The sequence below is a fragment of the Chaetomium fimeti genome (genome assembly GCF_033439085.1).
Source record: "Chaetomium fimeti strain CBS 168.71 chromosome Unknown B0H64scaffold_11, whole genome shotgun sequence".
NCBI lineage: Eukaryota > Fungi > Ascomycota > Sordariomycetes > Sordariales > Chaetomiaceae > Chaetomium > Chaetomium fimeti.
The window spans coordinates 806,059-832,502 of record NW_026944339.1 but is presented as its reverse complement, the minus strand read 5'-3'; the positions used below and the strand labels follow the sequence as shown (position 1 = coordinate 832,502).

Below are 26,444 nucleotides of genomic sequence, written 5' to 3'. Positions count from 1 at the left end.
GCCCCAGCGGTGGTTCGGAAGTTCCACGAGGAGTTCCCAGAGGCAGCAGGCCCTCCCAAACGACTAACACAATGGGAAAAGGCACACCTCGAGGAAACTAGATGAAGAAGACCACCCGGAAGACGACTTTCCGGAGTCACAGGCAAAGGAAGGACCGACACGATCACGAAGAAGGTACAAGTCATGAGGACACGACTCTCTTTTCTTTGGGGGGGGGTAGTGTGACGGCCCGGCGCAGTCACAACAAGGTTGGTTACGTAATGAGCCACTTATACACTGCCCCACCCTCGGCACCGGGGGATCCACCTTTGGCGCATCCACTCTCGACACATCCGCCAATCAGCACGCTTGGTTCTGAAGCATCCACTTTCATTCACTGAATACCAAGACAGGTCCCTTGTTGATTAGATACAGGGGCTCTGTATCTGGGAACTATCCAGGAACCTGTGAAAGCAACAGCAACAGCGACCGACCGGAACCGACCGTCCCCTCGTCTATAAAAGGCCGCTGTTTCTCCCCTGGAACCGCACTTAGTTTAGTTCTTTACTTTTAGTTGTATTTTCGTTATTGGGTACAACCTTCAGGCTCGTCCTAAGTTCATTTGTGCACGCCGTGACAGGTTGTCACGAGAGGTGGTTGCCTGTGATGGCACTGTGGCTCAATCGGGGTTAGCGCGCATAGCGCCTCGCCCTACTTCCCCACGAAACGATCGCTAGCGATCCCACCACCTCTCTTTTTCTCTTTGTCTCAGTTTCGATATTATAGTTGTATTGACTGGTGGCCTGACCCCATGGAATATCTGCTTCTCGTCACATCTTCCAGCACAACCCCTTTACATTTGTAGTTAGGGTACAGGTAAGGGACAGCCTCGGTAGAACATCGCATAAGATGCCGGTCTACGTAGTCCTACATTTTCGCTTTCTATATAAAGCATCTTGTACAGAAGATATACTCGTAATAGCACCTTAGTATTGGCTATTACACAGCTGAAGGAGGGCCCATCCCATTCCGGCCTAGGATAACTGTATTAGGGGCTCGGGCTCTATCAACTTCGCTATATAGCAGTAGGGGGTCCTAGCACAGTAGTATCCTTAGAGGCATCGGCAGTACAAGGCTTACTAGCTCCTATATCATTGATATATACTATAGCTTTAGTATAAGAGTCCGCCCTAGGAGCTCGAGCACGATCTATAGTACTTCTCTCTACTTTACAACCGCTACCAGCAGCATTCACACCCGGATTTAGCTCTATATAGGGACAGGCTCCTTCAGCTCGATCTTCCAGGTATATTTAATCTAGGCATTAATTGCATCCACCTTCCTACATACGATCTCATCCTCCGGAAGGTCCTCGTCCAAGTTACCGAAGATATCGGCAAGAGCCCTTCGTTCTATTAGGCTGAAGATAACCTTCTACAGCGGCTGCTACAGTCTGTAGAGACCATATAACTATCTATCGAGCTCTTCAGTATTCCTTTTCTTGAAGTAGTCCTTACAAAGGAGAACCTCCACCTTTCTACACTGCTACTGCTTTACCGCTCGTAGTTTATTTAACTTCCGATCGCGTAACTTTTTATCCTTACCGGTTACTTTTATAGCCTTCCTATACCTAGCCTAGAGCGCAGCTTCCAGGGTTAACCATTCCCCTTCCAGATAGCGGATCTTACTACTTAGGCCGATAGCGTACATTACTTCGTCGGATATACCTATTAGCGTGTTTTCATTGTATTGGAGGCCGATATAATTGAGGATATCTAGGTAGGGAGATTTAGTACTACAGCCCAGGCCAGTATCCTAGGGAATGGCATTTCTTATAGTATTAGCGTAGTACCGCTGATATACGGTGCTATTGGGTCGGTAGCGCGCCCCCTGGTCCCGAATCGACTAACGGTAGTTTTCTATCCTAGGTTAGGAGACTATCGGATCTTAGAGGGAGAGACTTACTATCGAGGATTTCCAAGTTACCCCACCGATAAACATATAACTAGAGGCGATCGGGGAGCCCCGCTACCTTCCCAAGCTTTGCCGAGTTATTGTTAAACATGTAGGTCGTCTACAGGCGGTCTAACTTCTTCGGCCCTTCTTCGGATTCAACAGTCTTACAGAATACCGGCCGATACCAGAACTCCTTCTTCTATAGTATATATATAGCAGCTATACCGAGCTTTATATTGAAGTAAGGTTTAGCGCAGGAAGCATAACCAGGCTTATCGATAACCTCCTCTACCACCGCTTTAGCAAGGAGCTTAGAGAGCGGGCAGAGAAGGGGAAGCTTCTCCTCGATAAAGGGGAACTAGGTAGGTACCATTTCCTTGTTATAGCCCTTATAAAAGCGTAAGAGGATCTACATCGCAAGACAGTCTCGGCCACCGTCGCCCATCGGGTCATACAGGATCTAGAAATCAATATCTTCCTAGTAGAGAACCTTATATACCACATCTATCCTATCGTCCACTCCGCTACATACCCAACATTCCTTTAGGTACGGTTAGATATAGCGATCTAAATTGGTATCGGTATCGGTATAGGTATCGGATTCCTTATTATATTCCTTAAGCTTCTGTCACGAACCAACCATATAACGGGACCGCGTGGGGCGCAGCAGGACTGCCCTCACCCAATCGGCTGGGAAGCCAAGACGCGGGGGCCCGTTGGGTAGCCCAGGGACGCTGGCTACCCGGGACAGGCGGTAGCCTTGGATCGCAGTCTACCACGAGCTACCACGGGTAGACTTGGGTAGACGGGCGACCATGAGCTACCACACACACAGGACAGGTACAGAGATACCTGGGACTTAGATAGTATATAGTCACTCGTTCTGGAGAGCTCTGGGAGTTCTCCAGTTAGCAATCACAACTACAGTTCGCTACAAGCTCGAGAGCCTACTGTTGAGACAAGTCTTTGTTGTGCACCCTTTGGCTGCACCGAACCTAAGCACCCTTGAGAGAATACCTTCGACCGATACTGAACCCTAACAGGACGGGTCCAGAGACAGGTTCGTCACACGTTGCTAACTCCCTTTGATCTGTTACAGTTCAGGATTGAAGGTATCACGACGCCATGTCCAACCCGGCCGGAAGATCGGGCGCCGCCCCTGACTCTGACGACGACGAGATCGACAACAATGAACTCAAGCAGGAGCTCGAGGGAGTGAAGACTCTACTTCAGAAGCTCAAGGAGCAGACCGAGGGCTTTGCCCACTCCGACAAGGTCGAAGCTGCCTATGTCGCCCTGTCCAACAAGGTCGATGCCTTAAAGCTCAAGGACGGCACGTCGCCGTCAGAGAAGCGGCACCTCCGCATCGCCAAACCACCCAAGTTCGACGGCACCAAGCGGGAGGAACTGCAGGGTTTCTTGACACAGCTGCGGTCCTACTTCCAATTCAACCAATTCGACGACGCAGCTGACAAGGTCCTTTTCGCGGCAACGTACCTGGAAGGAAGGGCCCTCGAGTGGTTCGAACCCACCCAACGAGACCACTTGGAGAACGCCGAGGACGAACGCCAGAAGGAGACCATTGAAGTCTTCGAGTCTTTCGCCAACTTCGAAGACGCCATCACGAAGGTCTTTGGGGTGTACGACAAGCGCTCCCAGGCGGAGAGCAAGCTCAACAAACTACGCCAGCTCAAGTCCGCCGCCGTCTACGCATCAGAGTTCCGCCAACAAGCCTTCAGAGTCCAGTGGGGAAGCGACGCGCTGAAGCGGCGCTTCTATGACGGACTCAAGGACGACGTCAAGGACGAGCTCATTAAGGAAGAACGAGACACCCTGACACTCGACGCATATATGGCCCGAGCCATCGCCATTGACAACCGGCAGTACGAAAGACGCCAGGAACGGACTGGCAAGAAAGAAGGGTCCTACCCGAAGGCAAACGACAAAAAGAAACGCCAGCATCAGAGCACGGCGTACGGCACTCACTCGGGACCCATGGACGTCAGCGCTGCCCAGGCACAATGGGCAGGAAAGAAAGATGGTGCCAAGGACAAATCAGGCATCACCTGTTACAACTGCGGGAAGAAGGGTCACTTCAAACGTGACTGCCGCAGCAAGAAAGAGTGGAGGCCGGTTCCAGGGAAGGAAACCGCCACCATCGACCAGGGCACGGTCGGAAGGAGAACTCGATTTCTGGAGGTCGCGGCCGCCAGCTACACGCAGGACGACCTCGAAATCGACATTGACCGAGTCATCGAACAGGACGATGAACTCACCGACTCGGATCAAGGAGACTTGATGAGCAGCAACCACCAGGAGGGAAACGACACCGCCCACCATGCTCTCATCGAAACGGATGACGAGGGAGAACTGGCTCCCCCGCGGCACATCCGACAAGTCGCTGAGGACTGGGGCATCACCCTGGTTCAGCAAGAGGACGGGCAATGGCGAACCCACGAGGGTGAAGGAGGAGTCAGCCCGAACCTCATTTTTCTGCAACAAAGGGTCCTAAGCCAGCGGCAAAGGATTGAGGAGTTGTCGAGAGAGAAAGAAGAACTCGAGCAGCTTCTCCAAAAAAGAAACGACCAGTACGGTCAACTTTGCGCGGAACTCGATTTCGCCAGAGAACGGGTCCAAGAGATCACCGAGGCCAACAACAGGGCCGGGGATCACGTCGAAAAGACATTAAGAGAGGCACAGGCCTTGCAGGACGACATCCGCCAGGCACTTCCGCACCGCGCACCGTGGGATGGACCCACCGAAGAGGCGGAAGGATACGAAAACGGAGTACGATACCCCGAGCAGCTTTTCGACTACGCACAGAAACAGCACGCGGCGAAAGGAAGGGAACAGCAGAGCTGGGAAGAATACTGGACTCGACATCAGCACATCGTACGCACCGGACAACAAACCGCCGACCTTGAATGGTGGGGTTTCCGGGGCGAGAACAACACGGAGGGATTCCAGTTGTTATCAGAAGACCACGAGCGGGTGGATCCGCGAAAAGAGAGTCACATCTACCTGCCCTGGTTCCAGTGCATCGCGCACGAATGTCGGTACCACTTCCAAGACAAATTTCGCAACAGTTTCTGGCCCACGAGGGAGGAAAAGGGGATGCAACCCCTACCCATCAGATGGGTATACGACAGCGGCGACGCTCCCGCAAACATGTTGTGGGACACCCAACGCACTCACGAGGGCAGGCTGAGGGTTAAACCCAAGGCAGCCTGGCCCCGACGCTGTATAACAGGCGTAGGAGTCGACGAATGCCGAAGCGCAGACTGCCTATCACACGCCGACGAGAAGATCTGGGGATACATGGAACAGCAATCCCAGAGGAAGCCACACCAGAGGACGAGAGCATCCCGAAAGAACGAGAGGCGCCCAGCTGAGGCATGGGTGGCCCAATGGCTCCAAGAACACCAAACGATTGACGCCGCAAGCCAAGGTGCGGACAGGGACGCCTTGAAACACCACGAGAGCTTGGGAAACGGCTCAGGGCCCTTCGGGGGGCCCGGAAACCTCTAACTCCACAACAACGGAGACAGGCTGCGCAGTACAGGAAGAGCTGGCGCAAGCAGAAGCCTTACAACGACCTCCCAGCAGACGAACACGAAGTAGCTGCTGTACGAAGCACCAAACCAGACAACAGGCTCTGGATCACAGCGCGATGGGGAAAATTCGAAGCCCTCGCGTTAGTGGATGGAGGAGCGCAGATGGATCTCATCTCGCCCACATTTGTGAATCAACTCAGAATCCCATGGAGGATCAAGAAACAACCACACGTCGTCAAGGGACCATTCGACACACAATGGGTACGACGAGAGACAGAACCACTCGACATTGAGGTGGAAGGGAAAACCACCCAAGTGGTGTTCGACATCGTAAACATGGGGCCGAAGAAAGACATGATTCTCGGACGCCCATGGCATGAGGAATACGACCCAGACATCAGCTGGAAGGGAGATGGCCATCTGCGACCGCGGGAACAACGGGAGCATCCGACCAACTTGATGGGAGAACGCGCAGAACAGGAGCCACGGGAGAGCAGCGGGTCAGAACGAACCCCCTCTACGGGCCCACCGCAGGAAGCAGCCAGTGCAGAAGAACGCACTCTGAAATCCGGAAGAAGCGGCACACGACGGAAGAAGCAGACACGGGAGGAACGAACCATCGCCGTCGTCTCAGTCGACGAGCACGGAATGCTCAAACACGAACAATGGGTCAATCAGCTCGAAGCGGCAAGCATCGAGCTGGCAACTGAAGAAGTCCGGGGACTCGAAGCAGCAAGCATCGAGCCCGAGAACAGCAAGTTCGCGTACTACGAAGGTACGGCGAAGAACGCGAAAACGGGACAGATCCCAGACGACTACAAGGGGCACCCGGCGTTCACGGCAAAACATCTTGCAGGGCTACCAGACCACGGACCTTGGGATCACGAGATCAAACTCAAGGAAGGCGCCCAGTTGAAGTTTTTCAAGGTATATCACACCAACGAGAAGCAAGATGCAGAGTTGAGGAGCTATCTCGAAAAGAACCTCGAGATAGGACACATCAGACCATCGACATCTCCAGCGGGCTACCCAGTCCTCTTCGTTCCAAAGAAGGATGGGAAGCTCAGGATGTGTGTGGACTACCGACAGTTGAACAACGAGACGGTGAAGAACCGCTACCCACTGCCACTGATTTCGAGGCTTCGAGATCAGCTGTCAGGAGCACAACACTTCACACGACTCGACCTTCCAACAGCGTACGCCCACATCCGCATTAAAGAAGGAGACGAATGGAAGACGGCTTTTCGGACACCCTACGGGCACTACGAGTACCTCGTCATGCCATTCGGGTTGACCAACGCACCAGCGACGTTTCAAGCCGCTATCGACCACGCAATTCGACATTGCCTCGACAAATTTGCAGTCTGTTATTTGGATGACATTCTCATCTACTCCAAGACACTCGAAGAGCACAAGAAACACGTGCGGCAGGTGCTGGACGCACTGCACGAGCACAAATTGTCAGTCAACAAGGACAAGAGCGAGTTTCATGTCAAGAAGACAGTGTTTCTGGGTTACGAAATCTCCCCGGGATGGGTCAAGATCGAACCTGAGAAACTGGAAGCTGTCAAGACGTGGCCGACACCGACGAACGCCACGGAGGTCAGAGGATTCATCGGATTCGCCAACTTCGTCAGGATGTTCATCAAGAATTTCGGCGACTTCGCGAGACCTCTGCACGAACTTACCAAGAAGGATGCCACATTCCAATGGAGGCGGGAGCACGAGCAGGCTTTCCAGCGGATCCGCGATGCGATCATCGCCGACCCGGTGCTCATGCTGCCCGATCCAAGTACGCCTTTCGAAGTCGAGGCTGATGCTTCGGACTTCGCGATCGGAGGACAACTTGGACAGAGGGACAAGGACGGCAAGCTTCATCCAGTTGCGTTCTTCTCCAAGAAACTCGAAGGACCAAGGCTCAATTACCCGATCCACGACAAGGAGCTTCTCGCAATCATTGAAGCATTCCAGGAATGGAGACCATACCTCAGCGGCACGACACACGAAGTTCAGGTGTACACGGACCACAAGAACTTACGATACTTCACCACCACGAAGGTGCTGAACGGACGACAAACTCGGTGGGCAGAATTTCTGTCCGAATTCAACTTCACGATCCACTACAAGAAAGGCTCAGAAAACGCACGAGCGGATGCCTTGAGTAGGAGAACGGATCACCACGACAACGCGTCTGAAGCCTCACCACCATTGCTACATCAACAGACAGACGGATCGCTACGGCACGCTTCCCAACCGACTGAAGACTACGAGATCGCAGCACTTCAGCAACAGTCGGAAGATCCCGAAGCCAGGCCTCTGCAACCGTTTGTAGAATGCTGTGCGGCCTTCAGAGAACAGAGACTGGAACGAGACTTCCAGGGAATCATCGCGGACGACAAGCGCGATGCATGGCAGGAAGAGCCAGAATCCAAGATCGCAGGGTTGCGACTTGAAGGGACGAGACTCTGGTACCACGACAAGGCCTACGTCAGGCTTGGTGACCAAAAGGAGCTCATTCGAAAGATCCACGAGTCAAGACTCGGAGGACACATGGGAATTGGCAAGACAATTGCGAAAGTCAAGCAGAACTACGACTTCCCAGGAATCAAGCAGACGGCAGAAGGGGTCCTGGCGGAATGCGACCTCTGCAAACGAAGCAAACCAGGACGACACAAGCCGTACGGGCTATTGCAGCCACTGCCAGTCGCAGAACGACCATGGAGTTCGGTGACGATGGACTTCATCACCAAACTGCCAGTCTCCAAGGACTCGGTAACGGGAGTGGAATACGACAGCATCCTCACAATGGTGGACAGACTCACCAAGTGGAGCTACTTCCTCCCTTACAAGGAAACATGGTCGGCAGAACAACTCGCAGATGTGATCTACCGCAACATCACCTCGGTCCACGGATGGCCGGAGGAGTGGATCACGGACAGAGACACGAAGTTCGCATCAAAGTTTTGGCAAGCTCTGATGGCGAAACTGGGTACGAAGAGTAAGCTTTCAACTGCTTACCACCCACAGACAGACGGACAGACGGAACGACTCAACCAGATCGTTGAACAATACCTACGGTTGTACGTCAACTTCCAGCAGGATGATTGGGTCGAGCTGTTGCCAACGGCACAACTCGCCTACAACACCACCGTCACGGAGACCACGAAGGTCACACCATTCTTCGCGAATTTCGGCTACGAAGCAGATTTGCGACAAGGGCCCGAGGTTTCGGTGCCCAGAGCGGCAGTCAAAGCCGACAAAATGAGCTCGCTGCACGCGATGCTCAAGGAAGAACTCGAATTCGTACGAACACGGATGAAGAAGTTCTACGACAGAAACAGGCTCGAGGGACCTCGCCTAGAGGAGGGGGGCAAAGTCTACCTCATTTCTCGAAATCTTCGCACGAAGCGACCAAGCAGGAAGCTCGACTTTCGCAAAGTCGGACCGTTCAAGATCGACAAAAAGATTTCGGAGAACAATTACGCTCTCGCGTTACCCTCGACAATGCGACTACGGACCAACGTTTTCCACATCTCACTTCTGGAACCAGCGCCCAAGGGCGCACGACTCGACAAAGACGCCGAGGCAGAAGATGAAGAGGAGGAATGGGACGTTGAGGAAGTCCTAGACTCACGCATCACGAAAGGACAGTTGGAGTATTTGGTCAAGTGGCTGGACTTTGGTCCAGAAGACAATTCATGGCAACCAGCTACAAATCTCAACTGCCCCGAGAAACTTCAGGAGTTCCACCAGAGGAACCCGGATCGACCAAGGGAAATTCCGCGGAGAAATCGATTCCAGCAAGGGGATTCCCCAGGGACCAGTCGAACCCCGCGGAGGGGTCGGCGGAGGAATTAAGATCGCCCTCAACCAAAGGCGCCCCCGCCGCATCAAGAGACTCTTGTCTCTCGGCCGCTTCAAGGTCATCCAGAGTTGACAAACCACGAGCCACCATATCAACACCACGGTCCACCAGGAATTTCTTCTGTTGACGCAGGCGACGCAAACGGGCCAGGTGTTCCGCAAGAGCTCGCTGGTCTTCCTCCAATTTCCGCTGAGTCGCCTCGAGGGACTCCTCGGTGTCCCGCTCCTCGCGCTCGATCCGCCGCTGCTCCTGCATAATACGATCCACTGGGGACGTTGGAGTGAGCCAGGGACGTGACGGGTAGGGGGAGACTCACGTTGGGAGATGGGGACACCAGAGCCATCGCACGATCGACCGCGTTGAACGCACGCACTACAGCGTTTTACTTTCGGAAGCATGCGGCACGTCAAGCTCTGGGAAGCGCACCAAGAACAAGGCATGACGACAAAACCGTTCTTTCCGATGTTTTCGGCCAGGGAAGCACGATAACGCGCAGATTTGGATTGACGTTTCTCCACGGACATGTTGTCAGCATCAAGAACTGAGGGAAGAGGATGGAAAGGAGAAGTTACCAATAAGTGGGGGAAGCGCCGTAGTTAGGGATCATTAACCAACGTTAGGAATGGAGAACCAACGTCTTTCGGGTCGAAAGACATGAGAGGGGGGGCATCGTGTCACGGAACGACCTGAGGGGCGGCCCGGGGCGGCCACAGCCGAAGGCGCAGGACGCCGACAGCCAATCGCTAAAAGAACCAATAGGAACGGTTATCACCGACTGTCAGTGATAATGAAAGATTATCACCAGTTGTCAGTGACAACGGAGGATTATCACCATGAGGACGGTGATACTAGATAGTATATAGTCACTCGTTCTGGAGAGCTCTGGGAGTTCTCCAGTTAGCAATCACAACTACAGTTCGCTACAAGCTCGAGAGCCTACTGTTGAGACAAGTCTTTGTTGTGCACCCTTTGGCTGCACCGAACCTAAGCACCCTTGAGAGAATACCTTCGACCGATACTGAACCCTAACAGGACGGGTCCAGAGACAGGTTCGTCACAAGTGTGCTCTTCTCCTCCCTCCTCTCGCTAGGCGTTGTTGATATAGCAGAGTTCGATCGCTTCTGGAATAGATTGGACGAGGATCTCTTCTACGTAAGGAGACGGTCTATACTAAAATCTTGTGACGAACCTGTCTCTGGACCCGTCCTGTTAGGGTTCAGTATCGGTCGAAGGTATTCTCTCAAGGGTGCTTAGGTTCGGTGCAGCCAAAGGGTGCACAACAAAGACTTGTCTCAACAGTAGGCTCTCGAGCTTGTAGCGAACTGTAGTTGTGATTGCTAACTGGAGAACTCCCAGAGCTCTCCAGAACGAGTGACTATATACTGCTATCTAACGTGTTGATCCCTCTGCTCCCTATGCTCCCGAGGAGCGATGGGAGCGTCGTGAGCAGTGAGTGCGGCGAGTGCTCCCCGTGCTCCCTTCCTCGAGAGGGAGCGTCGGGAGCGCTTTCACTTGTCGCAACGATTGGCCGTTGGACCCTTAAATGATTGGCCGGGACGTCCCGCATCCCGCAGGCCAAGACCGCGTTGGGCCTAATCCGTGACAAATCTGTTGTTGAGGTCTCCTCCGGCCAGGCCTACTCCTCTAGCCAGTACCCTTCCTTTACCTAGAAAGTAACTAGGTTAATGTATTGATAGGTACTACTGCTAATCGCTGGCTTGTTAAATATATCTTCTATAGGTTGTAGAGGAGATGTCCACTATCGCTTTAGAGCTGGGTTTGGGTCTGGGTCTAGGTCTACTTCGGCTATATATCCGGTTAAGTACTTACGCTTGCGACCTCTGCTCTGGACAGGTACCGGCGGATCCTGTAGATCCGAAGTTAACTTCAACTATATAATACGAGAGATGGAAGGCGTACTTGTGGAGACGGTGTAATTGGATACAGGCGATTATATTCGGTGTGCCTGGTTACGTACTTTCGAGAACTGCCTTTGCGCGGCTGGATGCCTTGGGGTCGATTTCCTGCAAGCATTAGCAGAAGACGTTCTTTAGCGCTGCGAAGAATAAATACCTTAATAATTTAACGCCGGTGATGGGAGCGCCCTTTAGGGCCGCTGTTTAGGCTCGAGTGTGGGCTATGGCGATGAGAATGGAGGGAGAGCGAGGTCCTGGTTATGTGATGGAGTGATGTGTGAGGAATAGATGGCTGCGAGAGTGTGTAGGAATGGGATCCACTCGTACCGACCAATTAAGCGCCATGGTCATTGCGAGTCTCATGTTTTCATTGAGGGGACTTCGCTCGGTGGGGGGCCTTGCTTCGAAAAGTGGTGGTTTTCGGAAGAAAAGTTAACCGGCTCCACTTTATTCTTGCGTTCGCCCAATCCGCACCCTCTATCCTTCTTTTCTTCCAACTTTCTGACTCTCCATTTGCGCTACGGTCGGTTGCCTTTGGTCGGCGCGCAATCCTCCGTATACAACGATCGCGAAGCTACTGTAGCTTGAACTCATTTTTATTATTATCCTGTCCGGAGGATAATATTCCTGTCCGGAGGACAATATTACGGTTAAACTTTTGGAAATTATTATGCAAAGTTGATAAGAATTAGCGGAGCCCTCTTATCCGAGTCCGGGAATTGGCTGGCGGCTTTATAAGGCCCACTATATGCCGGATTCGGCGTTGGGCCCGCAAAGCTCCCCACATCTAGCCGAGGCCGGTTGCATGCGGCGATAGCCGAGCGCAAGCTGGACCCGAGCTCAAGCTGTCGGTGCCGACGACAAACAATTGTTTGTTTGCGTTGACCACAAATCCTGCACTCATCAAAACATATATTTCGCGACTCTTCCTCATTAACACTTATTTTGCCTTCCTCCTGGTCGCAACATACGCTCGTTATGGACGGTATATGCTGCTGTGATGGAGGGCGCTATGCCAGCGCAGCGGGTGTGCCGTGAATGTCGCGTCGAGAAACCTCTCGATCAGTTCTTCGCTGTGCGCGGTAGCAGGATTGTTACGAAGTGTCTGGATTGCAGAGGACACCAGAGGGAATCAGTATTAATCAACATCATATTTAGCCACTTCTACCTCTGCTGACTTCAGCTTTACAGGATATTGCATCAGCGACGCGTATCTCGGCCGCCAGCGCGATCCCCCGTGGCCCGGTCGCTCCCCCGACATTGCCAAATCCGGTTCATCTCGCGCCCCGTCAGAACCTTACTCATCGGGTGCTTGCCGGTATGTACCACCAAGGCGGACGTGTCGAGACAGATGCGCCGGAGATGGCGGCTGCTCGTGGGCAGATTGCGGCCATCCAGCGACAGCATCGTGTCCAGCGCCGTCACGGTGAACAGCCGTCGCAGACCCCCACCATGAGTGGTTTGTTCCGTCAAGAACAGCCGGCGGATGTTGGGGATGGCCTCCCCCCGTCTGCACAGCCTAGGCAGAGCCCCGCGGAAGACGACGATGACAATTCGCAGGCTTCCCAACCACAGCTCCCCCGACCTGGGCCGGTGCCCTCGCGCCGCCCTCGGTCGTCGTCGTCGCAATCCCGTGGTCGGCCGCGTGGCCGTCCTCGACTTGGTCGGATGCCAGTGGGCCGGCCGTCCACTAGAGGCCGTCGCGCCGCAGTATCTGCGCCCCCTCGCCGCGACTTCGACGAGCCCGGCCCACGGTTCTCGGGTGACGATCAAGAGGCGCCATTATCATCAGAAGACATCGCCATCAAGAGAGAATTTGACGAGGCGCTCGCCGCTGAGGATATGAAACGATTCCAAGCTCACTCGGCGAGACTCGACGACAAAGGGAGGGGCGGTCCCTGGCGTTGCGGGCCTGGTCGAGTCATGGCTCGGCGCTTGATAGGCGGCGCCGGGGACAGGGAGTGCCCTCGCTCCACTCAGCCCATCCACAAAATGACCGAATCGGCGCCGTCCGGATATCTCGGGAGCCCGTCGACTGCCGGCACTTGCCACTTGGCGGCTGTTGTTGATTCGCCGTCTTGTGCTTGGTCTGCGAGAGAAAGTGCTTGTTTTTGATGGGAAAGACGGCAGCTTATGACGGTCGCCCCTGAGGGCTTCATGCCAACCACCAGCTGCGAAGCGTCTCGTCTTATGGCTTTATGGTTTCTGCATCCCCCCGGCATTTCGATACTGAGGTTGGCGTTGCGAAGATTTCGGTCGGAGACTTCGCGTACATGTTCCAGCATTTTTTCGGTCCATTGGGTCAGGGACTGGTTCGGGGGGTATCGACAGTATATCGGGACGATCGGCACCGAGGTTGGCCTTGCTGCGATAAACGACGGTTGCACTCTATTATTTGCTGAAAGCAGAAACGCATTTCGTCCTACAAGGTCCCGCCCATCCTAGCGGGCGTTTTCTTCCATCCATCGTCGACTTAATCTAACCACAGTGGCCAAGTTACTGCAATACTCTGTCGGGAAATTGTAGGGTCCGTTTCGATATAAATGGAAAAGGCTGTTAATTGCCCTATCGCGATAGCTACGGGGTAAGTTCCGCGGCGGAATAGCAGTAAAGTACCGCCCGAATTGCTCTCTGGTTAGGGGCTGAAACCCTGGTAGTAGCTCTAAGATTTCGGAGAGGAGGGGTGTTGAGAGTTTTATCGTTAAGTTACCCGAATGCGGTGATGACGGTTATGAAACTACCGATAGAGGGTCTAAATTGCCCACCCGATTACAGCCGGAGGTATTAGGTTTGTTTTTCTCTACCGCATCTTTTACTGGATTAAAGTAAGGTATCCTTATTTATAAATGCTTTCGCAAGTCCTGAACGGGCGTTGCTTTAATCGGTAGCGGAGCTCGGCTATCGGAGTTTGAAACAGGAGAGTTTAAACGCAGAAACATTTTCGAAGGTGGCCGCCAGCAAGCCGGCGGTCTCTTCTTATGTTCGGTTGATGGTTGGTCCTTCAAGCACCCCTGCTTTTGCAGACCTACTTACACTTCTGGTTGCTCGCTACGTAACGGCCGTCTGGTCACCGCGAACCGCATCATAGGTAACAAGCTCATCAAAGCCCATGTTGTTTCCGATGCGATATCGGGTCCGCGCCATGCGAAATGACTCCCCACTGAAGTCTTCCAGGGGTTGATCCCGCGGCCGACTTCAAGAACTCGCCGGAAGTGTTGAAACAGTTCCATGACGCGAACCCCGACAAGTCTGGCCCGCCCACACGATTGCAAATATGGTTGGAAATGGCCGAACGCGACGAGTTCGCGGCGGATTACAAGGATGACAACGAACCAGTCATGGTGGGCGCGCCGTTGAGGCGATCCAATAGGAAGAAAAAGTAATGGAAATGGAAATGATGGACCTTTTCCGAGCAAAAGCTCGCGGACGAGCTTTTTCGTGGAGGGGGGGGTTGTCACGAGAGGTGGTTGCCTGTGATGGCACTGTGGCTCAATCGGGGTTAGCGCGCATGGCGCCTCGCCCGACTTCCCTACGAAACGATCGCGAGCGATCCCACCACCTCTCTTTTTCTCTTTTTCTCTTTGTCTTAGTTTCGATATTATAGTTGTATTGACTGGTGGCCTGACCCCATGGAATATCTGCTTCTCGTCATAGAGACTAATAAATTATAATGCGAATTAACTATCTAACTAGCTAAAAGGTAAAGCTTAGTATTGATAAAGACGGTATTAGGTATGGTATATATATATATCATGTGACCAATATGTACTAAAACATTCAATGTAAAGCTGTGTTGTGGGGTGTACCGGGAATTTGTGGTGTAAGTCTAATCTTGGCAATTATGGGAATTATGGGTTATGGAACAGTGGCGGCTATCGTCTTCCGTAGCTAGGCTGCCACGTATGCAGCCATGCGGGGAAAGAAGAGAGGGGAAGGACCATCGTCCAAAATTGACATCCGTCCAAAACCATCCGCCCGTCCAAACCGGCCACCATCTCGAATCGACCACTATCTACAATCGATCATCATCCAAGATTGACCACCATGCAAAATGAGCCATCATCTAAAACGGGCCTTGAAATGTTCATAAAGGATGGGCGACGTCATCCCGAACGGACTTGTCGTTACTTAGCTACCAATCGGTACAAATCTAGGGAGATTCCATTTGATGAGCTAATCACTCTGCCACTTTATACGACGCTGGTCGACTTGCAACGCTTGGCTCCTGGGGAGGTCAAGCGTCTCGCCGAAATAGCTTCTGAGAGGCACAAAGGAGACTTTGTCACGGCGCTCGCCAAATACTGCAAGGGTCTTGACACTCTTCGACGAGCTGCGGCTCTATTCGGTACCGCTAACTGCCCCTATTTATCCGTTTCTTAGACTAACATCGCAATGTAGAAGGCGCGATACATCTTGTGGAATCAACCTCAATCACTGCGCGAACGACCGCTGAGGAAAGGGAACACTGGGTCTCGGTTTCCCACGCGCAGCTCCGTTGGTTGCAACATTGCAGCAGTAGGGTTCGGTGCAGCCAAAAGGTGCACAACAAGACTTGTCTCGTGTCACGAATATGCCAACAGGCGGAACCGCGGGGCGCGGGACGCCCCGGGCCAGTCATGGAATAAGCCAATCGGAAGGCAGGAACAGGATCGATGGTGATCAGTGAGCTCAGTTGCCAAGCCAGGACTGAGCACACTGAGCACCAGGCAAGGTCACCAATCAGGACGATTGTAACTCAGAAGTGATCAGTGAGCTCAGTTGTCGAACCCGGACTGAGCACACTGAGCACCCAAGAATTAGATAGGTATATAGTCACTCGTTCTGGAGAGCTCTGGGAGTTCTCCAGTTAGCAATCACAACTACAGTTCGCTACCAGCTCGAAAGCCTACTGTTGAGACAAGTCTTTGTTGTGCACCCTTTGGCTGCACCGAACCTAAGCACCCTTGAAAGATTACCTTCGACCGATACTGAACCCTAACAGGACGGGTCCAGAGACAGGTTCGTCACATCTCGACGGTAGGCTTTCGAGCTTGTAGCGAACTGTAGTTGTGATTGCTAACTGGAGAACTTCCAGAGCTCTCCAGGACGAGTGACTATATACTATCTACTTCTCTGAGCTCCAAGCAGCTCCTGAGAGCTTACTAGAGCTCATGGCTCTTGGAGGCTCCCGAGAGCTAACGAGAGTAGCTTCTGACTGGCCGCCCTTCTTGGCTCTCGGGTGCTCCTTGGAGCACCCTGTAATTGATTCGTTAAATGACTGGCTCGGGCGTCCCGCGTTCCCGGGGGTCCACTTGTTGGCATGTTCGTGACAACATGAGACAAATAACTATAAGAGCAAGGTGACAAGAACGGAGGAATCCCGTAACATAGCTAAAATCCTTTCAAGTACGGTTTCGGCTCCTTTCAACTTTCAATGCCAATCCATCAACCATCAGGCCCACTAATAACGAAATACAATTACTCATCATCCCTCCTCATTGCGAACATTTGCTCGAGGAATGTCCAGCAGGAGTCTCTTTCCATGCTCAAAGGCATAGCGACACGAACTATGTCCTTCGACGTCTGTTTTGCTCGAATCTCCATGGGCCACTGGCCGCAGTAAATCCATTCTAGTTGGGGGAACACGGCGGCATACTTTTCTGCTTCTCGGAGCATGCGGTTGCGATGCGCACGTTCCCAAACCTCTGCGCTATCGGCCTCCGGGCCGTCATTATTACCCTCGCCTCCTGCCATATGCTCAGCATCTTCACCCCTGTCTAATTCCGGTCGTTCGAGGGCGCTGTTCCGATCCGCCGATGTCACGCGCTGATACTCGTAATACCCCTCCGCACCGGGGCCGGACGCGCCGTCTGGAAGCACGTACGTATCTCGTGAGAACGCAAGCCTTTTGAGCCTTGTCAGTCCTTGTAGACACAATCGCACCGCATTATGGTCGATCAACCACTGGTGACGCCAGCCAAATTGCTCGCCGGCACTTAGGCATAGCTGCTCCAGCGATTCGATGTTGCCAACAGCAGCTAGGGAATCCGCCGAGATAGTAGCCATGTTTGGTTGTGTTTCCGCCGCTGGTTCGCTCCATGCTAGCGAAAGGGAGCTTAGGTTCGACCATCTTCCATCAGAGAGTAGTGGGATAAGATGCGAGTCCAGGAGATGGGGCGTGCTTCTCCCGATGGAGAGTTTCCGAACGTGCGGGTGACGTGAAATGAAGTCGATTATCGACTGTACCGTTCCCATGTTCCCGCCATCGAGATATGATATGGCAAGCGTCTCAAGGTCACGAAGGGGTTGGCCGGCCGGCAAACGCGTAAATGACAGAGAGAGATGTCTCAGCGGTGCAGAAAACAGCGAAGACCAGACTCGTGCATCAGGAATGCTCATGTTTCCGGAGATATCGAGGTACCGAAGATGGGGGAAGAACACGTCTTCATCGAATGAAAGTAACCTATCTCCCGTAAAAGCCGCGTAGCTCAAGGTCAGACGCCTGAGAGTCGTGCTACAGCGCTGTAGAAGGGTTTGTATGAAGGGTGACAAGCTTCTGTTCTTCCAGCCAGCGGCATCGCCATCGCTGTCTGTCTCGCTCCTATGAAACCGTTCGTTGGTGCAGAGGTCTACTTTTAGAGAGAGCGACTCCAATGACACGACAAGCGGCGCGAGTGGCGGCTCGAGGCGGTACATCTCTCCAATATGAGCTCCGGCCAGCTTAAGGTGCCGAATAGGCAGGTTTGTAACAGTCCCAAAGAAGGCGCCATCGAGACACAGTCCATCATGCCACAACAGCGCCTCTAGGTGGGGCATTGCCAATTTCATAGCGATCTGGACGGGATCGTGGTAAATCGCAATGTACTGATCAGTCGCTTTTTTGGACAATGCGTTGCGATGCTCCGAATTGAGACGGTTGGCTGCGTCCCCCCAAATGGAATTGTAGAGATCGCTATGCGCCTGAGCGACCCAGTCTGAGCGGGGCTCGACCACAACTCTGCGAATGCAAGATCCAATAAACGGCGGCCGGGTGGCGTTGCTTGGATCATCGTGGCCAAGCCTGGCGATCGCCTCCTTCATGAGCTGGCGCAACAAGAGCCTTGAATTTGGGCTGTAATCGAAGTAGACAACGGCGAATTGGCAGGAGCGAGCTAACTGCCTGCAGTCGCTATTCACCAAGGCGAGGGAAGAAAGGGCAGCTTTGTCATCTGCTATTAGATCCATAATGTCCCCCAAGATCTCGGGTGGCAGTCGGCACAGAAGGAGACTCGTCGACTCAATGGGGCGGCCTTCCATGACTTTCGGAAGCAAGAGAGGCAATATCGCATCCTTATCTTTACCGAATCCGTCGGCTTCAATACCCGAAAACGAGGAAAGCATCATTTCAGAAACGTCGTGGTTCATTGTGATGGAGGAGATTGATGCGTTGCTGGCCGTGCGAGTGGGTGGGTGGACAAGAAGATGTGGAGGAACACTTTCAGGTGCCGGCGTTCGAGTGGCAATGAAGATATGGGGCCGATATCAGGTGTGGATCAATTGCTCTTCCGACCCGGAGCCTGTGCGCACGTGCGGCATTTCACGGCACCGCACTAGGTTCACGCCGCCACGATCTCGCTCTTGTACGGCAGCCGTGCCCGCCGCATAAATAGCGACCCTCCTCCTCGAAGCTACGCGGCTAGGTCGCTTGTAGGAACGATTGTCTCCGGAACACGAAGCCCAGGACATAAGGCGACAAAGGGTGCGCCGGCGCTTGAGGCTGGGTTGAAAGTAGGCGTCCAACAAGTCGCAGGCCACCGCACCCGAATCGTCTGAACTAACCAAAAGTATCCAAACCTTTGATTGGCTCGCACAGGAGGTGGATTCCAGATTTTGCCAATTACCTCGTCAAATGCCAGCCAAGCCCACACCCCGCTCAGTCGCTCGACCGTTTACCGTTGGGCGGGGTCTAGCTGCAACGACACGAGACAAACAGAGAACAGCTTGCGATAGCAAACGGCTACTTAAAGGCTTGAGGTATGCTCTCGACCGGGATCGATGCCTTACTGTAGCCCATGCAAGCGTTATTTTGAAAGTGCAAAGGCGCTTCAGCAGCACCGCCAGGACTCGGACCGGCATGCGTACGCCTATTCGTACTTGTTCCCTGCCACTCCTGTGCGGACAACGACATTGAGTTCGGCGATGCCGCTGCCTGGAACCCAGTCAGCCCGCGACTTGGATGAGGATGAGCCCTCTAAATCTTTGGTAAAAGGGTATAACTAATCATTTTGCTCTTGTCGTTCCTCTATCCTGGGAACTTGCAGGTATTGACAATAGTCTCTGGCTAGGCTTTACTCCAGCCGGGAGTACTCAGACCTCGTGATATCCTGCAGAGGGAAGGAGCACCATGTACATAAGGCTATCGTATGCATGCAGTCCGAGTTCCTCGCTGTAGCATGCCGTGCAGGCTTCAAGGTCAGTGGCAGTTCATACACTTGCAACAATTCTAACCTAACGTTTCCACTCCAGGAGACACAAGAAGGAAAGATTGACCTCCCAGACGACGATCCCCAGCTTGTCCATATAATGGTACATTATCTGTACCACTTTGACTACGACACAAAGCCCCAGGACAAGGGTATTGGTTTTGATGGGTCAGTAACGAACAGAGACGAAACCGATACCAACGAGCCGGTCACGAACGTCCTTGTCACCCATGCAAAGGTCTACGCCTTAGCAGAAAAGTACCTGATCCGTGGACTAAAGGTAGTTGCGCAACGACACTTCAAGGCAGCGACGACCTCAGTCACATTGGATGGTTTCCTACAAGCAATATCGGAGGTATATTCATCTACTATTGGAGACGATAGAGGTTTAAGGGACATCATCGTGGAAACCCTCCATAAGCATTCTGCATGGCTGGACAAAGAGGAGATGCGAGATATGCTTAGGGTATCTGGAGCTTTGGCATATGATCTCGTTATGTACATGCGTCAGCATAACAAAATTCTGAGCTGATAGGACCATCGGTGAAGGTCAGTGCAGATTACAAAGACCGTCAAATTCAATGCTTCTATCCCCTGCTACCAAATCTTTAATCCTCCTCCCTTCCCTCATTCACGTAGTTTAACGCTGTGGACACTCTCTACATGGTTCTTGAAATGGTTCAAGTGCTTGAACTCCAGCGCCTCCTCCTTGCACTTCGGGTGGTTGCACAACATCCGCTTCACGCCGCCTGGCTGTTGCGCGTGCTTCCTATCGAAATGGTCGTACATCACCGCTGGTCGACAGTACTTGAATGCTCGTTCCTCATGCGACAGAGTTTTATCCCCGATGTAGCGTGGAAATTGCGTCCTGTCCGTTAGGAGGGGGAAGGAGTCCAGCCCAGGAGCCTCCTCCTTCACTGCGACGTCGGCCTGCGCCTACGCCCAAGCCAGAAGCAAACTCGCGTAGAGATATCGCAGACGACATTGTCCTGGTGACTTGTGAACTGTGATCGAGCGGGAACTGCTCTCTTGAATATGAGTTATCGAAGGCCACCATGATGACCGGGCGGGGCTCGCAGCACGTTGGCACCTTCTTTCCAGGATATGTCGTAGACTGTGCTCTGTACGCCGTTGACGAGCCCGAGCGAAAACATGCCTTCTGAGCGCGCTGCCGCTGCTATCCTTCCAACCTCCGTCATTTAACGTGTAAAATCGTGTGAAGCCGCCTGATTTCAACGTGAATGGCTCGGGGCGAGCGGCAAGGGCCTCCCATTTTGGGCGTGCGGGATGGCTCTCATCTTTGGTAAGGTCGACGACGGCGGGGACTACTACGCGTGCTTCAAGGGCGGCCGGTCTGCGCTGATTGCGAGCGGCCTCCGTGTGGCGGAGCAAGAGACTGGGCTGCGTATCCGGCAAAGTGTGTGACTATTGGGGGAAGCGAGAGTGCAGAGAGCAGCGATTCTTCCTAAGTTGCACGCGCCCTGCCACGCTACACACTCTCCCTGGCGGCTTAGGAGACCCTCGGTATTCATCCTGCTCCCTTCCAGGACCGACGAGATACTAGTCCTACCACGGAAGCAGTCCCACAGACCCCGGATACGTACCTCCCTCCGACGATCCAAGTTCGGCGCGCTGTCCTTCCTCGAGCTTCGTTCATAAGAATGTCTTGAATAGATATTTGCATCTCATCAAAGGAGCAGCTTGGTAAGCCTCCAGGGCTGGATATCGAGGGTGGTTCAACGCACGACGACCCCGACACGACAGGCACTTGCAACTGACCGCGAGAGTATGCCGAGTGGATAGGGCGCGCCTGCCGCAGGGAGGCGCCGACGGGGCGGCTTGTGTGCAGACAGCCTCTATCAAAGTTGACGGATCTAAACCGAATGCGATTGGGATCCATAAGGTCATCAGCCACCTTGGGCGGCAGACCGGGATTACCTCTTGACTGGCGTGACCCTAGCTCTGACTTGGGAGGCGCTTCGAGATGTGGTCCTTTTCATGCCGCTGCCCCGGAGCTCAATGATCAGCGCGTCCTCCTCGGGGGACCACCTGTCTGTTTCTTCGCCGGCGGCTCGGACGTGTGCAACCCTGCGCTTCCCACCACCGCTCTTGGGACGCGAGCCTATCCTCGAGCTTGGTGTCGGCCCGGAAATGCTCAGCGCCCTCACCCCAGCTCCACCCCGAGCACCGAAGCCGGGAGACAAGGGGCTTGCTGCTACGGAAAACGGGGCCGGCGACGGGCCGCTAGAAAGTGCCGTCAACGCTGCAAGTCTGGTACAGTACTCGATGGTGGCTTCCGGGTAGTAGACAGGGACTCATCTGAGACGGGACCCTAAGGAGAGAGGCAATATCCACGATGGGCTGTGTCTCGCCGAGCCTTTCCCCTCTACTAGATCAGATTGACTACGGAACTGTTACTCAGGAAACCATACAAAGGCAATGAACACACCCTTCCCCCCTTCCTGCTTAATTATGGCCTTCAACTCTCTGCGACTAATTGAAATTCTTCCAGTTTTGTTTTCTCCGTACTTCTCTGACGGATTCGAAGAAGCCCTTGACTGCAGCCTCGCCACCAAGCTCCTCGACCCGACCCTCCTTCACTTTGGTTTCGACAAGCGTTGCTACCACGCCGACGAGCTTCGGCGCGGTCGTCTTCATCTCCTCATTCGTGGTTGCCGGGTTGTTCAGCTCGGCAAGAACAACTTGGATCCAGCGCTGGATGCCAGACCACTGGAGAACATGGCCACCGAAAGCCAATGTCTGGCAATTTTGTTCTCGAAAGACACCGTGGATCGTGCCCGGCCCGAAGAAAACAGTCTCGCCTGGCCGAATGAGGACGTATCTCCATCTGCCACCGGTATAGCAGTGGGGGTTGGCCATCCACGCTTCCCGTTCTTCTTTTGTTGGGGATGACATCCAGATGAACCCGATTGTCCCTTCCTGCGCTGTGATCCACGTAGAGTAGCCGTGACTGTCCATGTGTGGAGCCGTATGATGGCCGCCTTGCGAAAGCAGGGCCCATTTATCGACGTCCTTCCACTCGCTCCACTGCTCCGTGGACGCCACCACTCTCTCAGCGCTCCCTGCCATCAACACCCTGTTGCGAACGTGAAGAAGGAGTTCGCAATTCTCTCCGGTCAAGAAACTCGGTAGAATAGAGGTAATAGGGCTTTATAGATCTAGGACGTTCAATGGGTCGCTTGTGCGCTTCTGGGAGAGGAATTCTTCCCGGACTTTACTGAGCTCGCGTACCTGAAAGGACTCCTCGTCAGAACTGCGAGACGGGATCTGTACAGAGACAAACTGGTCGACAACGCACGTTCTCCGAAAGAATTGCTCAACCGGGCGTCCTCCCTCGCCCCATCTAAACGGCTGCTGGTCTTTGGTGAAGATCGGAGCGTCGACGGGAGACCGAGACTCGACCATATGTGCTGCTTCGTCGCCAGTGCAAAACCAGGCCTCGACTCTGCCACGGCAGCTGTCGGTGTTTGGGTGCTGAACCCTCTCTAACAATTCGTAAACAAGCCGATTGGTTTCCTCGCCGTGCGAGCCAGCGACCGGCGTGACCTGGCGCAGTTCGGCCATCACTCGTCGCCGGTAGGCATCGTCGGCTATAATGTCCTGCGCCGGCCGGTCTCCACGAATGCCTGGCCACTTAGAGAGTGCCAGCGGCGCGTCGAGCCGTGGCCGCTTCGACGGCGTGGTGATATCGGACAGCGAGGCTCTGCGGCGGCGGAAGGAAGTACTGGCATCGGCGTACAACGCGGCTTTGCTTGGTGTATTTAGATGCTCAAGCAAGCCGGCGCCTTTGGCCAAAGCCATAGCCAGTGGCTGCTCGGTGTGGTGCCGAAGTTCGGCATAGCGCTGAAGGTGCTCACGGCAAAGCTGGCCGAGGAAAGGGAAGAGTTGGGCTGCTGCCTCGTGGTCGAACAGAGACGGGTTGGTCAAGGCCAATCGGAGCGATGATGGCACTTTCGAACAGCAGTCTGGCGGCATCTCTGTAACCTGGACCCGGGGAAGTCGAGCTTGTCTGGGCTTGGCTGCTTTGGTGCCGGCGAGGCCCTGGTAGGACGGACGTGGGCGAGGTGCCACTCTGATAGACTGATCGGGGACGGCATTCGCAGGGCCAAGACCATCCTCGGCCCCAGCACCGTCGGTGTCGGAATCCGTCCGATCTAATTCCTCCGAGGTAATAGAGGAATCGGGCGTGGCATTAGCGGAGTCAGGGGGAGCAGGAGGAGGTAGAATTGCAGCCCTATCCTCACTAGAATCACTGCTAGATTGGCCGCAGCTTGTCATCGCCTCATTGGCGCCCTCGGCAAGGACGGTATTGATGACCTCCCGCACGATAGGGTCTAAACTCATCCGATCCGATCCCTCCGAGGCAGCGGCCGTCTCTAGGCCTGTGCTAGTAGTGCTGTCTGATATCGATGGCTCCTCAGAGGTATCAGAATTGCCAACTTCTGGCGGGGTTGCCGAGCTCGGACTAACAAGTCTATCGGCCTGTGGCAGGACGGAAGCGTATTTCTCATAGACTAGGAGGCCGAATTTGTCGAAGCCAAACCCCTGGGGCGCTTCGATGGCCCGCTCGGTGTCCGGCGGATACTTGGCCAAGTTGTCCAAATCGCCTTGTTGGATGGGATTGGACGAGTCGTGGATCGGGCGCCGCTTGAGACTCGGTCCCTGCTGAGATCGTTTGAGCATCAACCAATTCAACGCCTCTACGGCCCTCTTCCAGGTGTTAACGTTCCGTGCTGCTGTGCAGAGCACTTTGCAGTATTTGGGTCCCTTGTAAACCCACTGGTAGTGCTGGACAACATCCTCTCCCCAGCAGGCCGCTACCGTCTTTAGCGGAGAGAGACATTGGGATTTGAACTCCAGACCGCTCTCTGCAACGTCGAGGAACCTGTTCCACTCTGAATCCTCGTCCAGTTTTGTCCGCTTGGTCGACCGCTTTTCCCTGGCCAATTTCCGATCCTTGTACTTGGCGCAATGAGTAGACATGACATGATCGTAGGCGGCGGCCAGAAGCTGGACTTCGGAGCTCTCCCGGAGAAGCTCGTCCCGCATTTGCACACACAGTTCGTATCTCTCCGGGTCGGTCTCGCGGGCGCAGATCTTGTCACGCAATTGGATTACTCGTTCGAGATGGTCGTTCTTCAGCACGGAAAGAGCCTTGTCGGCGGTGCCTTCCTCTGGTAGAGCGTGCATGTCGGGGGCCATTGGGCAGGCGGCAAGCGGGTCTACGTTGCAGGTTTCCATTGGTGCTGGAGAAGCGATGGCTGTCGGGCCGTGGAGATTGCAGCTCGTCGGAGCGTTGGAGAGGTCAACAGGAACCATAGCGCGCCACCACTGTGCGTGAAAATGATCTTGGAGATTACCCCGAAGTTTCAAAATTATGTTACGTGAAGATCGACTTGTTAGGGTCCTGGAGATGAAGCGAATTCGACGATAAAACTATCATCGTTGCGTACGATTATCTTGGATGAAGATGGTATTGTAATCTGAAAAGTCTGTTGAATTAAAATATTTAACTCTAAGTCTATTATATTTTATAACGCTTTTTAAGTTTGTATATACTTTCCTTTATAAGATAGTGTTAATTGTAAGGGTTATTTTTAGATTAGATTCCGTTTTGGTTGGTAGAGCTTATTTTCTATTAAATAATATTTTAAGCTTAGCTTGGTTTTCGATAGAAAGAAGTTTAATTAGAAAGATAAACTATAAAATAAAACTATCCAATAAATATAGTATATTTTATAATAAGATGATAGTCCTATATATAATAACTATTTTCTCCTAGAGAGTACTTTAGGGATGATTTTAACTAAGGAATCGGATCTTTAAGGTATAAAACTATTATAGAGTAGTAGGGATAATTCCAAGACGATAAGCTTTTTATAGTTATATCCTTTATACTTTCGAGATATCTATAGAGGAGAGACTTTATAATATTAGGAAATATTGGTAGTATAAAATATTGCTGATATTAATACTATTTAAGGAATTTACTAGATTGCTACTCTCTACTTGCTATTCTATTCTTAACCGAAACCTAAACCTCTATAGACTTTAAACCCTAAAAGCCTAGAACTATATATATCTGGCCGATAATCTCAGAATAACTGTAAAAAGAACAGTTAATATAATATAACTATCGATATAGAGGATAGTAGGTTGTTTTATATAAGTTATATTTATAGAGAGAGTAGTATCGATATTACTATAGTCTAATATTAGTAAATTAGTTTATAGTATAGAGTAAGAGATCTTACTTAAGGTTTAGAGTAACTAATTGATAAAATAAATAAGTAACCTATATATTATTAGTATTATATTATAATATTTAATTAGAAAGGGAATATTTACTATAGATAGGTAAGAGTAATAATAAGACTATAAATAGTTAGTAATACTAATTGGCCGGTATAGGATATTATATAACTAATGGATATTATAGGTAGGTTTACTGTAAAAGCCGGTAGGCCCGAGAAACTATTCTAGTTCTTAGATAGAGCTATATCGGTAGGGTAGTACTAGCTGGAGCGGCTTCGCTATAATATACTATATAGTAACTGAGAAATCAATAAGTAGTGCTCCTACTAAATTATAGAGATTGTTTACTTTCAACGGCTAACTATAAAATGTTTTGGTAAGTTAAAACCTAGAAGTATTAGCTTGGTTTCGAAGAGTATAGCCGAGGGAGCAAATACTATTATAGATATTGGGTATA

General features: G+C 52.6%; 9 protein-coding genes across 9 annotated transcripts; 4 read left to right on the top strand and 5 right to left on the bottom strand.

The window, feature by feature from the left end:
• Positions 1 to 1,614: 1,614 nt before the first annotated feature.
• On the bottom strand, positions 1,615 to 1,794 carry B0H64DRAFT_331556 (uncharacterized protein; the record flags this gene model as incomplete). Its single annotated transcript, XM_062801010.1, has 1 exon — positions 1,615 to 1,794. A coding segment is annotated over one exon (180 nt), but the record flags the coding sequence as incomplete, so codon positions are not given.
• Positions 1,795 to 10,822: 9,028 nt separating this feature from the next.
• B0H64DRAFT_51546 (uncharacterized protein) lies at positions 10,823 to 11,460 on the bottom strand. The gene is made up of 3 exons (XM_062808368.1): positions 11,275 to 11,460; positions 11,185 to 11,221; positions 10,823 to 11,020 (listed from the first exon to the last, which is right to left on the bottom strand). Exons 1-3 carry the CDS (start codon positions 11,386 to 11,388, stop codon positions 10,947 to 10,949), a joined length of 225 nt encoding a protein of 74 aa, XP_062654592.1. The 5' UTR covers positions 11,389 to 11,460; the 3' UTR covers positions 10,823 to 10,946.
• Positions 11,461 to 12,074: 614 nt separating this feature from the next.
• On the top strand, positions 12,075 to 14,653 carry B0H64DRAFT_478891 (uncharacterized protein; the record flags this gene model as incomplete). Its single annotated transcript, XM_062808270.1, has 3 exons — positions 12,075 to 12,405; positions 12,462 to 13,164; positions 14,445 to 14,653. The coding sequence occupies exons 1-3, from the start codon at positions 12,271 to 12,273 to the stop codon at positions 14,651 to 14,653; spliced, it is 1,047 nt and encodes a 348-aa protein (XP_062654591.1). The 5' UTR covers positions 12,075 to 12,270.
• Positions 14,654 to 15,305: 652 nt separating this feature from the next.
• B0H64DRAFT_411502 (uncharacterized protein) lies at positions 15,306 to 16,145 on the top strand (the record flags this gene model as incomplete). The annotated part of the gene is made up of 2 exons (XM_062804855.1): positions 15,306 to 15,615; positions 15,669 to 16,145. Coding segments are annotated over 2 exons (537 nt in total), but the record flags the coding sequence as incomplete, so codon positions are not given.
• A 923-nt stretch (positions 16,146 to 17,068) lies between these two features.
• B0H64DRAFT_427509 (uncharacterized protein) lies at positions 17,069 to 18,707 on the bottom strand (the record flags this gene model as incomplete). The annotated part of the gene is made up of 2 exons (XM_062805791.1): positions 17,193 to 18,707; positions 17,069 to 17,119 (listed from the first exon to the last, which is right to left on the bottom strand). Exons 1-2 carry the CDS (start codon positions 18,651 to 18,653, stop codon positions 17,069 to 17,071), a joined length of 1,512 nt encoding a protein of 503 aa, XP_062654589.1. The 5' UTR covers positions 18,654 to 18,707.
• Positions 18,708 to 18,865: 158 nt separating this feature from the next.
• Positions 18,866 to 20,316, top strand: B0H64DRAFT_349875 (uncharacterized protein). Its single transcript, XM_062801416.1, has 3 exons — positions 18,866 to 19,498; positions 19,574 to 19,700; positions 19,755 to 20,316. Exons 1-3 carry the CDS (start codon positions 19,284 to 19,286, stop codon positions 20,241 to 20,243), a joined length of 831 nt encoding a protein of 276 aa, XP_062654588.1. The 5' UTR covers positions 18,866 to 19,283; the 3' UTR covers positions 20,244 to 20,316.
• A 22-nt stretch (positions 20,317 to 20,338) lies between these two features.
• On the bottom strand, positions 20,339 to 20,554 carry B0H64DRAFT_331373 (uncharacterized protein; the record flags this gene model as incomplete). Its single annotated transcript, XM_062800995.1, has 1 exon — positions 20,339 to 20,554. A coding segment is annotated over one exon (216 nt), but the record flags the coding sequence as incomplete, so codon positions are not given.
• Positions 20,555 to 20,998: 444 nt separating this feature from the next.
• B0H64DRAFT_378375 (uncharacterized protein) lies at positions 20,999 to 22,015 on the top strand (the record flags this gene model as incomplete). Its single annotated transcript, XM_062802580.1, has 3 exons — positions 20,999 to 21,128; positions 21,386 to 21,415; positions 21,615 to 22,015. The coding sequence occupies 3 exons, from the start codon at positions 20,999 to 21,001 to the stop codon at positions 22,013 to 22,015; spliced, it is 561 nt and encodes a 186-aa protein (XP_062654586.1).
• Positions 22,016 to 22,204: 189 nt separating this feature from the next.
• Positions 22,205 to 25,280, bottom strand: B0H64DRAFT_436431 (uncharacterized protein; the record flags this gene model as incomplete). The annotated part of the gene is made up of 3 exons (XM_062806198.1): positions 23,031 to 25,280; positions 22,964 to 22,999; positions 22,205 to 22,808 (listed from the first exon to the last, which is right to left on the bottom strand). Exons 1-3 carry the CDS (start codon positions 25,049 to 25,051, stop codon positions 22,205 to 22,207), a joined length of 2,661 nt encoding a protein of 886 aa, XP_062654585.1. The 5' UTR covers positions 25,052 to 25,280.
• Positions 25,281 to 26,444: the final 1,164 nt, after the last annotated feature.

Excerpts from the sequence above, each read along its gene's own strand:
- B0H64DRAFT_349875 (XM_062801416.1), top strand. The coding sequence starts at position 19,284 with ATGCCTTACTGTAGCCCATGCAAGCGTTATTTTGAAAGTGCAAAGGCG. Across the intron at positions 19,499-19,573 it reads TCTAAATCTTTGGTAAAAGG|GCTTTACTCCAGCCGGGAGT; the intron begins GTATAACTAATC and ends GTCTCTGGCTAG. Across the intron at positions 19,701-19,754 it reads CATGCCGTGCAGGCTTCAAG|GAGACACAAGAAGGAAAGAT; the intron begins GTCAGTGGCAGT and ends TTTCCACTCCAG.
- B0H64DRAFT_51546 (XM_062808368.1), bottom strand. The coding sequence starts at position 11,388 with ATGCTTGCAGGAAATCGACCCCAAGGCATCCAGCCGCGCAAAGGCAGT. Across the intron at positions 11,222-11,274 it reads CAATTACACCGTCTCCACAA|GATCCGCCGGTACCTGTCCA; the intron begins GTACGCCTTCCA and ends TCGGATCTACAG. Across the intron at positions 11,021-11,184 it reads CCAGAGCAGAGGTCGCAAGC|GTAAAGGAAGGGTACTGGCT; the intron begins GTAAGTACTTAA and ends GTTACTTTCTAG.